The sequence below is a fragment of the Sordaria macrospora genome, chromosome 5 (genome assembly GCF_033870435.1).
Source record: "Sordaria macrospora chromosome 5, complete sequence".
Taxonomy (NCBI): domain Eukaryota; kingdom Fungi; phylum Ascomycota; class Sordariomycetes; order Sordariales; family Sordariaceae; genus Sordaria; species Sordaria macrospora.
The window spans coordinates 2352789-2368251 of NC_089375.1; the positions used below are offsets into that span (position 1 = coordinate 2352789).

At 52.7% G+C, this 15463-nt stretch overlaps 5 protein-coding genes across 5 annotated transcripts; 2 read left to right on the top strand and 3 right to left on the bottom strand.

Annotated features, from left to right (window-relative positions):
* Nucleotides 1-25: 25 nt before the first annotated feature.
* Nucleotides 26-4011, bottom strand: SMAC4_06250 (uncharacterized protein). The gene is made up of 2 exons (XM_066090421.1): nt 2831-4011; nt 26-2753 (listed from the first exon to the last, which is right to left on the bottom strand). The coding sequence occupies exons 1-2, from the start codon at nt 3068-3070 to the stop codon at nt 1416-1418; spliced, it is 1578 nt and encodes a 525-aa protein (XP_065947198.1). The 5' UTR covers nt 3071-4011; the 3' UTR covers nt 26-1415.
* A 3501-nt stretch (nt 4012-7512) lies between these two features.
* Nucleotides 7513-8544, bottom strand: SMAC4_06249 (uncharacterized protein; the record flags this gene model as incomplete). The annotated part of the gene is made up of 1 exon (XM_003345548.1): nt 7513-8544. The coding sequence occupies one exon, from the start codon at nt 8542-8544 to the stop codon at nt 7513-7515; it is 1032 nt and encodes a 343-aa protein (XP_003345596.1).
* Nucleotides 8545-8803: 259 nt separating this feature from the next.
* Nucleotides 8804-10153, top strand: SMAC4_06248 (uncharacterized protein). Its single transcript, XM_003345547.2, has 3 exons — nt 8804-9081; nt 9152-9338; nt 9411-10153. The coding sequence occupies exons 1-3, from the start codon at nt 8995-8997 to the stop codon at nt 9779-9781; spliced, it is 645 nt and encodes a 214-aa protein (XP_003345595.1). The 5' UTR covers nt 8804-8994; the 3' UTR covers nt 9782-10153.
* A 384-nt stretch (nt 10154-10537) lies between these two features.
* On the top strand, nt 10538-12177 carry SMAC4_06247 (uncharacterized protein). Its single transcript, XM_003345546.2, has 2 exons — nt 10538-10759; nt 10882-12177. Exons 1-2 carry the CDS (start codon nt 10737-10739, stop codon nt 11963-11965), a joined length of 1107 nt encoding a protein of 368 aa, XP_003345594.1. The 5' UTR covers nt 10538-10736; the 3' UTR covers nt 11966-12177.
* Nucleotides 12178-12232: 55 nt separating this feature from the next.
* SMAC4_06246 (uncharacterized protein) lies at nt 12233-14626 on the bottom strand. Its single transcript, XM_066090420.1, has 2 exons — nt 13308-14626; nt 12233-13157 (listed from the first exon to the last, which is right to left on the bottom strand). Exons 1-2 carry the CDS (start codon nt 14348-14350, stop codon nt 12590-12592), a joined length of 1611 nt encoding a protein of 536 aa, XP_065947199.1. The 5' UTR covers nt 14351-14626; the 3' UTR covers nt 12233-12589.
* Nucleotides 14627-15463: the final 837 nt, after the last annotated feature.

A 15463-nucleotide genomic window follows, 5' to 3' on the forward strand; every position in this document is an offset into this window, starting at 1 on the left:
CAAGGTTTCTAGTTCTAGTGTTCTCAACCAAAAAAAAAAAAAAAAAAAAAGAGGAAACAAGAAGAAGGGCAGTGCAATTAGTCGGTGTTGTCGGTTGCTGAATGGAAGCTTGTGGAGTTGTTCGTCGTTGTCTCGGGACGGGACAAAGTGGAAGTTTGGGGGATCCGGGATACGTGTAATGCGTAAGCGGGCCTATGCGGCATAGCGGATGCTGTTCCAAAGGTAGGTACCCCAACGGATGCGGATGCGGAGAGTGCGGAACCCTTCGATCTAAATTGATCCGCGGTGTCGATTAAATTGGTGAGATTGATTGAGGGAGCTTTTAGCTGCTTGAGTTAGGGGACACCAGGCCACCAATACTCCAAAAGGCATTGAGTTGTAGGGCGCTCCTATCATGTGATAAACAGGGGATCAAACATCTCCTATTTACCTGTGTGGATTCAGGGGCTAAGGTACCTACCTAGCGGCAACACCAAGGAAGCTTCATCCATTGAGCCTCTCTCCCTCTCTGCCTCTCTAGGCTAAGCCGTACATACCACCAGGGCAGACCACCAGCCTAAGCACTTCCACCCCATCAAAATGTAAGCTGCCAAGATGAGTATGGAACAGAATTGTGTCCAGAAGAAGAAATCGACCCTATTGAAACCCAAACGCGGAGAAGCGGATTTACCAATAACCTGCCCAGGTCTCCCTGTGAGACATTCGTCTTTGTTCTTGGCTTTCGTTCGTCCCGTTGGAGCTCCGGTCCCAACCTTATCCCCGGCTTCCATTCGACCACCGCCAACCACAACTACACGACACACAAACATTTGAATTGCCGTCCTTTTCCATGGTCTGGGTCTGGGGTACGTTAATAGAAACAGAAACTTGCCGACGGGATCTATCCTGTCTGCTTGGCTAGATGGATCTTTCCTTTCCCCACAGAAAACAGAGAAGAGCCTCAACTTTCGTCATCGTCATCGTTCAACGTCAAGAAACCATTAAACATCAATTCGCCGTCTATAAAGGAATGTGTGTGTGACTGTGCCCCGCCCAAGGTATAAATAAAAGCTGGAATAATCCCACATCTTTTACCGTTTGGAACCCGTGCGTGTATAGGTGTGAACCAACCCGTATTACACCCGCACCCGTTTGTATCATCTTCTACCATAATGGCTTTGCATGTTGTATGTTTTGTACAAATCAGCTTTTCTTCTTTCTTCTCAGCTCCCCTCTTCTTCCAAAAATAAATGGTGTCAACTCATTTGTTTTTTTCTTTCCGAAGGGGACATCTGAGGGTATCATATGTTACAGAAAACTTCAATAACTCGCTGGCTTGCTATTGATATGCATGTGTGTGTGTGTGTGTGTGTGTGAAACGAAAAACAACCAAAAAAGAATGCAAAATTTTGTACAAACACCGTGTTGGTGTACTACTAAGCCATCATAGCAGCGGCCATGACGGTGATACCCAGCACCAGAGCATACATGTTGCTCTTGAGCTGGTAACCGGCAGAATCCTTCCCGCTCGGAGTTGCAGATTGACCCGTGGCATCGGCCGAAGTGGGAGTGCCGTCAGAAGAAGTCGTACCAGCAGCTGTTTGGCTGGTCTGGGTACCCGATGTTGTTGTTGTTGTTGCCGCAGCGGGCTCAACCTTGGTCGCGAAGCCGATGCGCTTCTTGTCCACATCAAAGACGCTATATACGTTCTTGAGGAAAACATCTCCGAGCAGCCAGCCGTTCGTCACCACCTCGCGTCCATAAATGTTGCTCCTGCACGACGTGCCGCTGCCCGCCTGCCAGTCCTTGGCTGAAATCTTATAGGTAACACCACTAAAGGTAATCTCAATCGGAGAGTCGCTGCACGGAACATACCATGTAACCTCGTCTACCGTCGTGGAACCAGGAATAAGCTTATGGAGAGCCGTAACATCCGACTGCGGTCCGAAGGCAAACGAAGTGCCGGTATCGATGTACGCCGTACGGCCATTCAACGTGACCTTTTTGCCTCCAAACCCAAAGCCGTCAATGGGAATGACCCAAGCGCCCCTGTTATCCTTGGCCAGATCGGTGTATGTAATGTCACCCTTGTACTTGGAAGAGTCGACAGCTCCAAAGGTGATCTGACCTTCGTTGTTGGGATCCGAGGCTCGGCCCAAAGTGACAGCGAAAATATTGCTTTGGAGAACCTTTTGGTTCACGAGTTCGGTGATGAATCCGTCAGTGCTCCCCACGGCCATGTCGAGACCAAGAATGCCGTCGAAAGCGAAATGAGTAAAGTCACTAGATGTCTCATTGGCCAACCCGAAGGACATATCGATGGAAATGCCGGCAAGCGAGACTGAATCACGGGCCAGAGTGCCGGCAACAGCGCCAGTTCCATAGGCAAGACGAAACTCCTTGCTCTGCAGCTTAAGCGTCTTGGAGTCGGCAACCCCGAAAAGGTCGTGGTAGATGCAGGCGTCGCTCTTGCATGTCGACCCCATGATCCACGCCGTAGAGGAACCGGTATCTAGGAGCATATACAATGGCTTCTTGGACGAACCAAACTGAACTTTGGCGAAATAGGCGTAGTCCGAAGGGTCGTGGTAGATGCCTGCGCTATCCTTCCTTGTTGTACTCTTGGGCTCAACAACCGAGTACGTATTAGTCCTGGCCGCCAACTTGGACCTCTTTTTTGGTACTCGCGGGTTGTCCAAAGTAGCAAATCTGTATGCAATACGCTTGGCGTCTCGGGCAGCTCGGGCGGCGCCAGCTTCGAGACTTTCGTTAGGCTACAAGATTCAACATGTTAGCCTGTATCAATTGCTGGCGATAGTCGTCGGACACTCGAGAGGGAAATGGAACGTACGTCGGCGTTTCTTTGGACCACGCTGAGACTGATAAATCCGTTCGTTTCAGGTTGACCTCCAGGCGGCGATGGAGAGTGGAATTGGCCTCCAGCTGCCGCAAGCGCCTTCCCACCAACATCAGTACTACCGCTCACATAACAAGGCTCCCCTGGATCGCATGGTAGAGGAGGCCAGATGAAGAAAGCGCGAGCTGAAGTGGCCAAGAGCGTAAGCTCCAGAAGCTTAGATACCCCAACCATTTTGATAACACCGGTCACTGACCCTCACTAGGTCAGGTCAATCCACCACACTTCGAGGTCGTTGTTCGGATATTGGGTTCCTGTCCTGCTATTGGCGAATGTGTCGATGGTGTGAAGCACTTGGATGATCGGTTGTCCACTTCTAGTAGTTGTTATGTCTCTTTTCTTTTCTTCCAAAGAGGGCAGATTGTTGTTGATGGTCGCAAGGTTCGCGAGAGATGAAATTATTGCAATTAGCGATTATAGGTGGCGAGCATTGGGAGAGATGAATGAACGATTGTGATTATGTGCATTGGTGGTCTCGCCGATAGTTTTAAGGAAAGTGAGAAGAGAAAAGACAGATGGCCGAAAGATGCGATGCAGTTGTATGTATCCGAACAAGATGGAGAAATCCTTTGGTGGTGGTGAGGGGGTGGAACGAATCGACGTCGAGGTCGATATCGGTTCGGGGATCGTTTGTGGCGGGAAAGATGCTGATGCAGATGCTAATGCAAGGCGAAAGGTAGGACGCGCGCTGGCTGTGGGACGGCGGGATGTGCGGATGGCGGATGGGATGCCGAAGCTTGATGTATGTAGGCCAAGACCTGGAGGAGGAGATCTGGATGGCGATAGTAAGGGAAAACAAGAGTGGAAAAATGGACAACCCCGCCCGATAGTATCTATTCAAAGGAAAGTAAGAAGTGGAAGTAACAAAGTCGCCCGAAGCTCCCCTGGCATAGCAAAATGCAGGCGGAGGGAAGTTGTCAGGGTAAGAGGACGAGGAGGAGGAGGAGGAGGAGGAGGAGGAGGAGGAGGAGGAGGAGGAGGAGGAGGAGGAGGAGGAGGAGGAGGAGGAGGAGGAGGAGGAGGAGGAGGAGGAGGAGGAGGAGGAAGACGGGAGGAAGTGGTGGTGTTGGTTGGTGTTTGGAAGTTGGAGAAGGAGAAAGTCAATGGAATGGAGACTTTGACTGGGAAGCGGGCGGGCCTTGACGGGAAAGGAGAGCTGGATGGAGATGTGATGAACCGATTTCTTCCACTTGCGGTGAAAAGGTGAAAAACATGGGGTAACTGGAAGGTGCCATTGAGCCATTCAAGCCCCGTACCGCCCGTCGTAACCTTCCAAAATGCACTGAACTGACAGTGGACATGCAGCCTTTTCTAGACTTGGCAAGTGGATATCAGGAGAGGGCCTGGGAGAGACCAAAAAGAAAAGGGAAGCGAGAGACATGGCTGCATCCGTGGACGAGGATTCCAAGCCAGTGCGAGCCTCTGCCAATCTGGATGCCGGCAACCATTCAGTGTACCTAGCCCCAAATGGATGCCAGCCCGGCCAATTCCTTCCACAACCAGTCAAGCCTTTTGGGGTTTCTGGAGAACAAGATCCTCTTGACTCGGACATACCCCTCCAGTTGGGAAATTCAAGGGCTATCGTCACTGTCGATGATGATGAAGTCTATCAATTGTTTACTTGCCTCTGGAGATTCCAAGGACTCAGTCCAAGAGACCATCTGTCTCGAGAGTGCGGAGAGAGAGACTTCGCCGGTAACGCTAAAACATCCCAGAGAAAAAAAGATTGGACATGCTCGCTCGGCAGCAATAACCCGGACGAACAACTGGACGTTACGCTACACCAACTCTGTTCTCCACGAGTCCACCAAGTCCGTCCAAGGTTGAAGTTGTACCTCCCGAAGCCGGTGTACAGAAGGAAGTAGGTAATGTAGCGGCAGTGAGCCTCAAAAGAAACCCGCGATGAAGCAGCATATTCCAAAATGCCGAGGAATGATGCTCGAAAAAGAAACAACTACTCCTAGTCAACAACAACCAAGATTCTTTCTTGGCCTCGAACATCCATGGTGAGGCCCGGCCATTGACGAGCGGGTCCGCGGCTCCATCTTCATTAAGAAGATCGCTTCTTTAAAAAAAGGTTCCTGGTCCCTGTCCCCTACTCTCCTTCGCTGCTTTCCAATCGTGCGGTTGGTCAGAACAGATGAACAAGCTCCCGGGCGGGTGGAGAAGGACTGAAAAGAGCCAAGGCCCATTTCGGCTCCATCGTCTGGCCTTGCATCCAATTTGCGCCGTGCCTCCACTGAATGGAACGCCTCACTCAATTCCCCTGTCACTGTCTGATGTCTCATGTTCTGACAACTGAAGAGAGCCCGTGTGTGCTCTTTCAAACGCCGCGGACACAAGAGATGGGTTTCGATTTTATGACATTCAGTTGGCAGGACTGTTGTCTGGCCTGGTCGGCCGACCAGCTGGAACACGAACAAACCACTTGATGCTCCTTGCCCTCCTAGCCTCTCCTCGTTCGTCCGGGAACCTCGGCGATGAATAACGACGGCTACGATGACCGAAAACGATGTTGATGACGACCGGTACCTTAACCGGGATAACCACACCTGCCAGATCTCGTATCTTGGAATCGTCTTCTCCATTGTTGTTTCCAAACTTGGTACGTCTCTTCCCTCGTCTCGTCTCCTCATAAATCACGAATCATGAACCAGTCTCCTCCTTTTCCTCTTCGCATCATCTTCGCTGCCTTTGTGCGGCTGCTGTTGGCTTCGGTTTGGCACTTTTTGATCACACAGGCCCCCTGGCGTTGCATCCGCTGGCCGCTTCGGGTCTAAGGCTGCGGGGTGTCAATTTGGGGATGACAGGGGGGCTTTCCAACAGGGGGGCCGGTTGGGACCGGGGGAGACTGGGAGAAAGCAGGGGAGGTCCACAACAGCGACGAAAAGACGACGACGACGGGACAACGACAAGAACGACTGCTGCTCCCTTTAAAATCCGGGGAGCAAGAAACAACCCAACACGGACTTTTGGACGGGCCAACTCGCCCGTGACCGTGAACCTTGACCGAGGTGGATTGTGAACGGGGCGCTCGGGCGGCAGAGGACGCCATGAAACCACACCTTGTGCCGAAGCCGAAGCACCACTACAAAAAACAAAGATATCGTCTGCCCGGAACTCAGGAGCTAATGACCATTTCCACAAAGAGAGGAAAACTCTCTCTTTGAATATCAGACTTTTCAAGTTTAAACATTCGCTTGCGCTTGGCCCTCGCTGCCAGCAACCGGGCTCACCAGGATTCACTGGGCCGGGGCTCACTGGTGATGCTGAAAGCCTGAAACCACACCTGTAACTGTTGTAGGTATGTGGCAGAGATGGTTACACACCAACCACACCAGGGGCGTGACAACGGACCTGGGTTAAGTCGAACGATACTTGGCTTTCGAAACAGAAACATAACAATGGCGGACCCGCAATTGTACCCACGTTCCGAGTCTCGATGTAATGCGCGTCAATCCTGCCCACTGGCTGGCTTAGTTTTTGGTCGAACGGGTGCCCGGTTGGTGATATATATGTCAACAAGAGATTGTAAATGTGCTGCCGTTGTGCATCTGGACGTGGACGTGGGGGCGGCGTTGGTTTTGTCCCATGTGGTTACCATGGTACTAATTCCGGGATAATAGGCGCGAGATGTTGCTCGGCTATCGTTGACTCTCTCTTATACGAACTTTTAAATAGTAGTAGGTCCATTTCACATCTGCGGGGCATACGACGGCATGGGTCGGGTTTTTCGGTATCGAACTCTTGCTGTTTTTGTCTTTTCTTTATTATAACCTTTGATGATGATGTTGTTATAGACTGATGATTAACGTTGTAGGTGACCAGGAAAGGAAACAAGTCAAATCCATCTAAATCAAATCCAAGTAAGTCTTCCTCCGGACGTGGCCAAATCTAAGCCGAGACTTGATTTGGAAGTCCAAATCCATAGGCCAAGTTAGACTTCGAAGATTTGCAAGTCAGCGATAGTGTTGGGCTACCTAGGGAGAAAAGTAGGTTGGGATCCAAAAATTAGTGGGGCTGAACTAGAAATTAGAGATATTTTAGGTACCTTTGTATGGAACGGAACTTCCTTTTTACTCCTTTAACCCTAACCCTAAACTGGATTGGACTTGGATTTGAGTATTCAAATCCAGGCCAATTCTCTCCACTTTCAAGCAAATCGGTACATTTTACCTCAAATCAAATCCAAATCTGGCTTTAGATTTGACTTGCTTGACTTGTTTCACATCCTGTAGGTGACAGCCATTGGTCGACTGACCTACACGCTCGGGCCCGTACGGCCATAACCTTTCTGAAGTCTTTCTGCCGTTGCCGAAGACCGTCAGCTACTGACGGGAACCAAGCAAGCCAGTCGCCTTTTTGCTCGAAGCTGGACAATGATGGGCATTGCATTGCCCGTTTCGAGGGTCCATGTCTTAGTGGTGAGTGGTAAGCCATATCCTTCCCGCTGGCGAGGCTGGGTCCTGGATGAGCTGAATGATGCTGAGCTGGGCTGGGTAGAGAGCACACGGCCGCAAAAGACGTGCCAATGCAGATATACATGTCTTCAAAAGCCTGTGGCGGTTTGTTTATGTTTCTCTTTAAAACGATGTGTTCTCATTTTGAAGCTCCGCCTAACTGTTTCTTCTGTAAGTCTCGTACCAGTCCATTGCCGAACGCAACACACTTTGGTTGGTTGTTGATCCCTCGAAAGGGGGCTCCGGGAACTGCGCCCCTAGAGCAGTGAACTGTTCAAGCTCCTTCTTGCCCACGCGGCCGGATGCGGCCAGCGTCCTCAGGAACACCCAGACAGACTCATTTGTGAGACGACAAGATGCGGCATAGTTGAGAACCTCGGAAAATCTCGACGAGATAATATGGGTGTTCTGTCGAGAGCGGCCGAGGTTATCCAGCAGGTAGTAGAGAAACGACCAACCAGATATGTCATTGTGGTGTTCGCAACACCAACGCTTAATGACCATTACGAGGTTCTCGTAATCACTGTCCTCCCTCCCTAAAATACCAGCAAGATATCGAGCGTGACACCATGCATAGTAATTGCGAGGATGTCGCTCTCCAGCCACAGATACAACATTCTTGATATCTCCAACAACGTCCACCATCAAGCCCCGCGAGCTGTAATGCCCGACCATCCACCGGCGGTGGTTCCAGAGAGTGGGCGACTTGGTATGGCGGTGCAATCGACTGGTAAGCAGGCTGTCCAGAAACGCCTTCTCTTTCGTCAGCACGGTCCAGGCCATTTGGTTATCGTCTAGTAGTTGCTTTTGGATAAGTCGCTTCCGTGTGTTCGCAGCAGTGAGGAACTCCGGATCCATAAGAAGGATGACCGCCGTCGCGGCGAACAAAGTGCCGTCATCGGTCTGCGGTGATGATGAGGAACTGCTGCCATCGAGGATGTGATCTTGGAGTATATTCCGGGCAATCAGGAACGCTTGAACCAGCCCAAGCTTCGATACTCCTACTGAAATGCCGTCTTGAAGCACATATGTCCCCTCCGGCAGCGGAATCCCCTTGCCGAGGATCTCAATCTCAAGGCGACCAGAAGGTGGTGGTGAAATCAGAACTGAGGATATGGAATCATAGGCTGCTTGAGGGTTGCCAGCCTCCAAGGCAGCAATGGTGGATTCGTCCAGTGCCCTTGACATTTTCAGACGGCAAGCTGACTGATCAAGAGCGTATTTAGTTGCTTGTCGGAGGTTGGTGCTCTGAAGTGTTGTTGATGTTTAAGCCCTGGATGACAGGCGCCAACCCTAACCCGTCCGCTCATCCCATCAGGGGACAGTTGACAGCTCTTGGCATCGTCCTTCCCAAGTTCCCGCTGCAATGGTCGCCCCACCATCACTGTAGCGATAAGCGGCCGATAAAGCGCTTTGTGCAGGTGGCCTCCAGCTGGAGGGAACAACTGGCACCTTCTGACAGCTCCGTCATAGCTTCGAATAGGATCCAACATCTTTGGGGTGAAAGGCGGTGGCATGAGCAAGTGAGCTCTCTCCATCTGTCTTTAACAACTTTCACTCTCAAGCCTTGACAGCTACGCATCTATCAACACGTTTCCCTCAACAGCGGACCGAATCCAGCTCACATTCGCCGCCAAGATGCCGTCTCTACTGGTCGTCATCTTTGCCGTCGAGCTGTTCGTCCAGCTTGTCAACACAATCGGCGCGGCCACCATCAACAACCTCGTACGCACTTCTTATTCCACGCTCATCCTGAAGGAACAATGGGAGTAGCTAACCTTTTTGCCCATCACAGTTGTGGCGCATTGCCCTGTCGCTCCCGATTCCCCTCTCGTCCGAGTTCGCGGCCCAGCGCAAGAAGCAGAAGGATTATCTCGCAGTCCGCCGCGAGCTGAACGCAACGAGCAGTCAGGACGAGTTCGCCAAGTGGGCGCGTCTTCGCCGCCAGCATGACAAGCTGCTAGAGGATCTGGAGAAGAGGAGTAGGACACCCCCGGGACAACCACGCGAAAGTTCACACGGAACATCAGGCTAACGTATGGTGTCAACAATAGAGAAGGATCTCGACGGCTCCAAGACCAAGTTCGATCGCACGCTCACGACGGTGCGCGTGGTGGCTACCAGGGGTGTGCAGTGGTTCTTGCCTTTCTGGTACTCGCGCGAGCCCATGTTCTGGCTGCCGTATGGCTGGTTCCCCTACTACGTCGAATGGTTCGCCTCGTTCCCTCGCGCGCCGCTGGGCAGCGTCAGCATTGTGGTGTGGCAGTGGGCGTGCACTGGCGTGCTCACGCTTGTCATGGAGACGTTCATGGCGGTTTTCGGCTTGATTGTCGCTACCAGACAGAAGCAGCAGGAGAAACAGAACGTGAAGCAGGCGGTGCCTGCGGCGGGAGCCAGGGAGGACAGCAAGGCCGAGGCCAAGTGAGGTGGACTTTCAACATTCAGCAATAGAAGTTATGTCGTTATATGGGAGGCAGATTGTATCCACGAATATTAATGTAATACAGCTGTTCGTTGACTGGCAAAAGAGCAGCCAGAAGGCACGAAGGCACGAAGGCATGAATGATGCGATGGCTTTTACGAAATGGAATGTCTCTCATCAATTTGACGCAAAGTTCTTCATTGCCGGAGCTGGAACACTGCAACACTACGTGAGATGACTCTTGGCAGAGTACTTGGGCTTAATTTAGGCGTACTTTTTGACTTCGACGACCATAGGAGAGATCGGCGAAGCTTCGAAAGCGCCAACGTTTACGAAATTATGAATGCACATTCTTGCGCGCGCGCGCGGTCCGAATAACCACCGCTAGCGACGAATGTTGGTGAGAAGAAGAACCACATCGGTAGAAGCCCGAAATAACTGGGCGTGTACTCTTCGTCGCCGTCCCATTTGTCGTTGTGCGGGAGTGGTGATTCGACCCGGCGTTTGGTTAGGAAAAGGGAAAGAAGTTGCAGACGGGGAAGGCGGTCCAAAAATTTATAGGGATTTTTTTCTGGCTAGGCTTCGCGGTGGGGGTCGGATTGGTGGAGCACAGGCAAGTGTTTCGGACCCACATCCAGGGCATCTGCCAAGCCGAGATGCAGTGGGTACCTTTCTGCCTGCCGCTACACTACAACCCAAACGGCGGCTAACACCACATGCCGCCTGCCTCTTTTAGCCTCGCTCACGATGTCAATGGATGCGCCATCTGGCATCTTTTTTTAAACATTTTAATTGTTTGCCTTGAAGCAAGGGATACTTACTTATGCACCTTTTGTGATTGAAGGTCCCGATTACCTACCTTGGGTTAACGGTTTTGTTTTCCCTTCTACCATCTTCTTCAAATCGTGCCATGATTTAGGATACCATAACATCACCAAACATACATCCATCCTCCAACATGACGACGATACCCTGGGGAACGTAAGTTGCTTCTTCTCCTCTCATCCACCAGCCTACCTTTCCCCTTCAACATCACAATCTCCAAACAAAACCAAACCAACCTCAACGAACACCCATTAACCCTCTGTTCCTTTCTTCAACAGGATCCGTTCCCTCCTAATCTTCTTCGGCCCCATCCTCCTCCCCAAAGCCCTCGGCGCATACCGCACCCTCCGCCGCGGCCCTCAAACCGTCAACGGCCCTCTCAAAGTCCGCCCCGTCCCTCCCGCCGTCCGCCGCGCCTTAATCCTCCTCCTCTCCCTCTCGCTCGTCTACCTCGCCCTCGCCCTCCTCCCCGCTTACACACCAGAGAGCATCTTCCACCTGACGCAATCCCGCCTGCAAATCCCCGTCGACGTGCTCTTCACGCGCCTGGCCTCGCTGCGCCCGCCCACCGTCGCCGACAACGCTTTGCGCCACAAATTCGTCAACCTCGAATCGCGCCTCTTGTACTTGCAATTCGGCCCGGACGTGCTCGCCTCCTGCCCCTTCTGCAGCTCCGACGACCCAAGGTCGTACCTCTACTATGCGCTCCCCGGCCTTGTCGCTCCGCACCTGTTCAACCTGGGTTTGATCGCCCTCGTCACCTCCTCCTTTTTGACAGGAAGAGACGGGTATAAATGGCGCTACCCAGCGACCATCGCCTCTCTGGTCCTCGGTTTTCTCGACGTATACATGGTATCGACCTATAACCACCAATCCAACGCGCGCGCCTTGCGTCTTGCGGAAATCGATTTCTTCCACTGGCGCCAGCGCACTTTACGGTTTGTGGCCCTTGCCACACTGAACACCATTTTCGCGTCGCTGTTGTATCTGAGCAGCACCAACCGGCTCTTCGCCAACCCGCCGAGCCCAGCCGAGCGCGTGGAAGCGGTGGTGCGCCAGCTGCAGCAGGTCAAGGGTAAGATCAACGCGGCGGGGGTGATGCAGAATACAATCAGCAGGGATGACGAACTGAGAGGGAGGAGCGATGCGTATTGGCGGCATGAGGTGCGGCTAATGGGGGAGGTGATGGAGGAGAGGGATGTGGTGGAGGGAGTGAGGGATGCGTTGAGGGAGAGGATCGTGGTGGAGAATGTAGAGAGGGACGCGGAGAGTTATGTGAGGAGTATGTTGCCGCCTTTTTCGGCGGCGGTTTATCTTGGTGGTGGTGGTGGTGGTGGTGGTGAAAGGTCGAAGGACGATTAGAAAGAGCAAATTTTGTTTCTCGAGAAGGGTTGGGCTTTTTTCTCCGGTTGGGTTTGTGATGATGTTAGCAAGTTGGCGCGGCGTTTTGGGATAATATGGCATCTGTGCGTTATCTAGAGTGATTATAGATCCTTTTTTTCAAGATGCTTCGGTTACTTATTATACTGTGTAATGGACGTTACGCACCATGACACCCAGAGATGAAGTGTGATCTTCTTATCGTACTGGCAGTGAATCATGCATTGGGAATAATTCTGAGCCAAATACACCCTCTAGCCCAATACATGAAGTGTATCGACATTGCTTTAGTTCAATGCTACTTTTATCTCCTATCCAGTATGATAGCTACTACGTAGCTTGAGCTGCAAAGTGAGTTTTGTTTAGCCGCTGACTCTCCATTTTTCTTCTCCTCTCTACCGTAGAAATGTCAGTGATGAGAACCCCTTCCAAGCTTCTTCTTGTTCTTATTCTTCTTTCCCCATTTATCATATTACTTATTTACCGTTACGTAGTATAGATCTTTAGTGCCTGTCTTTTTTTTATCATGTCAACAACACCACCTTTACCAACCGACCAACCAAACCGATGGATGACCTTGGGCTCGCTCTACCGTTCCCCGTCGTCCTATATTCCCAACGGCCCCTTTCCTTCAGGACCTGGGGCTTCCTCTCTCTTCTTCCCAAAGCCAAAAAACCCACTATGCGTGCCTCCCCCCGAGGTATTCCCCGTGCCCGTACTACTCATACTATCCTTCCTCTTGCCAATGCCTCCCGCCCCCGGCTGTTGCTGCCCGCCGGGATTATGCTGCGCCGACGCCTCCTCCACGCTTCTCTCTAGGAACCCAGCCCACAAATCAGCTAGCGATTCACGACCACCCGTGCTACCGTCTCTTACCGACCCGGCGGTGGGAGACATGGTGCTGCTGTTGTTTGTGTGGGACATGTCGGAGAAGAAGTCATGGTTCAAAGAGGGGGAGCTGGGTGTCCGGTGGAAGGGGGAAGTTGGAAGGCGCAAGAGCGAAGAGGCGCTGCCCAGTCCCCCGCCGGAACCACCGGGGCGGGCGAGACCGGCTTGTTCGCGCTGCTCGTCGGTCCAGTTAAGGAGGCCGGCGATTACTTGAAGAATCTGGAACTTTTTGGGGTCGGAACGGTCGAGGGAGAGGAATTGGATCAGGTGGTTGGTTACGATTTGTCTGTAAATGGCAATGTTAGTTTGAGTTGAGTTGGTTGGTTGGTTGTGGGGAAAATGAATGGGGGAAAGGGGTTGGTTGGTTGGGGTTATGTAGAGAAAGATAGAAAAGGGGCAAACAAAACAAAACAGAACAAAACAAAACAAAACATACCGGTCGATAGTCTCCTCTGGCTTCATCTTCTTGATGTACTTCAACGCCTTGGTCAAGTGATCATTCAGCACAATCGCCTCATGCCTCAGCTTGCCAATCAAGAGATTCTTCTCCTTGACCTCCTTCTCAAACGGCGCCGTGCGCTCCAGCTCCTTCTGGAGCGACTCCCTGGCGTCCTGAGCCTCCTTGGCTTTCGCATCCGCCTCCTCGGCGCGCTTTTTCATCGCCGCCAGCTGCTCCTCGCTCGACTCGACCATTTCCCTCAGCTCGCGCTTGCGCGCCTCCTGGATCTCCTGCAGTGCGCGCTGTAGCCCGTCAATGGCCTGCGACTGTGTATTCCTCTCCTCGGCGACGCGCTCGTACGCCTCCCGCACGTTGGCCAGCTGCTCCTCCAGGTCAGTCGCCTTAGCCTCCAGCCCTTCGCGCATGCTGCGCTCCTCCATGGCGATGACTTCCCACTCGCCCATGGCCGCGCTCGTCTTTTTGAGTTCGGACCGGAGGTGTTCCACCTCGTGCTCGAGGTCCTCTCTCTCCTTGCCCCAGTTCTGCTGGGACAGGTTCGTCCGGCTGCGCAGACCGTCGATTTCGCGCGCCTGCTCGGCCAACTGCTCGCGCAACTGGGCGGTTTCTTCCTCTTGGGTTTGCGCCGCCTGCTGCAGCTCCTCGTTGGCCGTCTCAAGCTCCTCCACGCGCGCCCGGTCCCGCTTGAGGCGCTCGCCGAGCGTCTCCTTGATCTTCTCGACGCGGCCCAGCAGGTTCTGGTACTGTGTCTCGGCGTGCTCCTTGGCGGCCTCGGACTCTTCGAGGTCGGACCGCAGCTGGGACACCTCCTCGTCGTGGGTGCTCTGTATGCTTTCGAGTTGCTTGCGCAGCTGCTCGACTTCGGCGCGGAGGATCTCGCGGTCTTGCGACATAGCTTCGAGCTTGGCGCTGGTTTCTGTGCTATTGTTGGTGGTGGTAGTTGCTGGTGTTTGGTCGGCGGTAGTAGTAGAGTTGGTTACTGGAGACCCCTCCGTCGGCGGTGGGGATGTTGTAGTAGACATTGTAGTAGCAGTTGTTGTTGTAGAGGGATTGGGGATGATGTGACCGTTTGCGCCGTCGGGAGCATGTCCGTTGGTTTCGATGGTGGCAGGAGCAGGAGTGGTATGAACAGCAGTTGTTGTTGTTGTTGTTGCTGTCGTGTCCTCTTCCTCTGCTGGGTTGTTGACAGCCGATTCCGAGTCGGATTCAGGGTCCGGGTCCGGGGCCGGATTGGAATCCCCGTCAGGCGGTGGCGGTGGGTTTTGAGACTCGGGGTGGTCGGCGGCAGTTGCGGGTACCTCTACGTCGACGGTGGTGTCCTCGTCCTCTGCTGGTGCTTCCACCTGGTCGAGTTTATTCGGTGATGTGTTCTGTACACCCTTGTAGAGACCCAGTCGGGGTCCTTTGTTAGCGTTTAGGCCGGCGAAATACATTATGATTAAGGCAAGGGGATTAAAATGTCGTTAAGAAAGCAAAGAAACGGAATGGCCAGAACTGCGACTGTAACTATCACAGGCAGTCATTCAACAAAAACAAAAAAGCGATTGGGAAGAACATGGGTAGGTAGAGGAGAGAAAGAGCGATGATAGCAGGTGTTGGTGGGTCGGGGGTATTCGCATACCAAGGAGGCCGGGGTTTCCTCTATAGCAGGCAGAGTAGCTTCTTCTGTATCCTCTGTTCCTTCCTCTGCTTGTTGTGGTAGTAGTGGTGCTGGTGGCTGGTCTGACAAGACTTCCACTTGGGCATCTGGCGCGTTGCTCCCGCCGCCCTCCTTCGGCTTCACCTTGTTATTACTGGCGGCGGCGCTGTTCTTCTTCTTGTTGTTCTTCTTCTTCTTGTTGGCGGACGAGGGCGCGGGTGACGACGAGACTGCCGGCAGATGGTAAGGCGTCAGTCGAAAACGTTTGAGTTAGAAGTCGATTTTCCATCCCGAGCCCAATTCGTTTCAGAAAGCTGTCCTGTTAGGTACCATGCCGGTCCTAAGGGCTAGCCATCGTGCTAGTGCTGTGTGCAGGGCCAATTGGTACAATACATGGGCGGGACACCATGGGCGCGAAGAAGCGAATTGACACGGGTAATAGTCTGGAGGTCCAGATTCGGGGCAACGTCACGTACCTTGGCCAGCCGATTGGGCG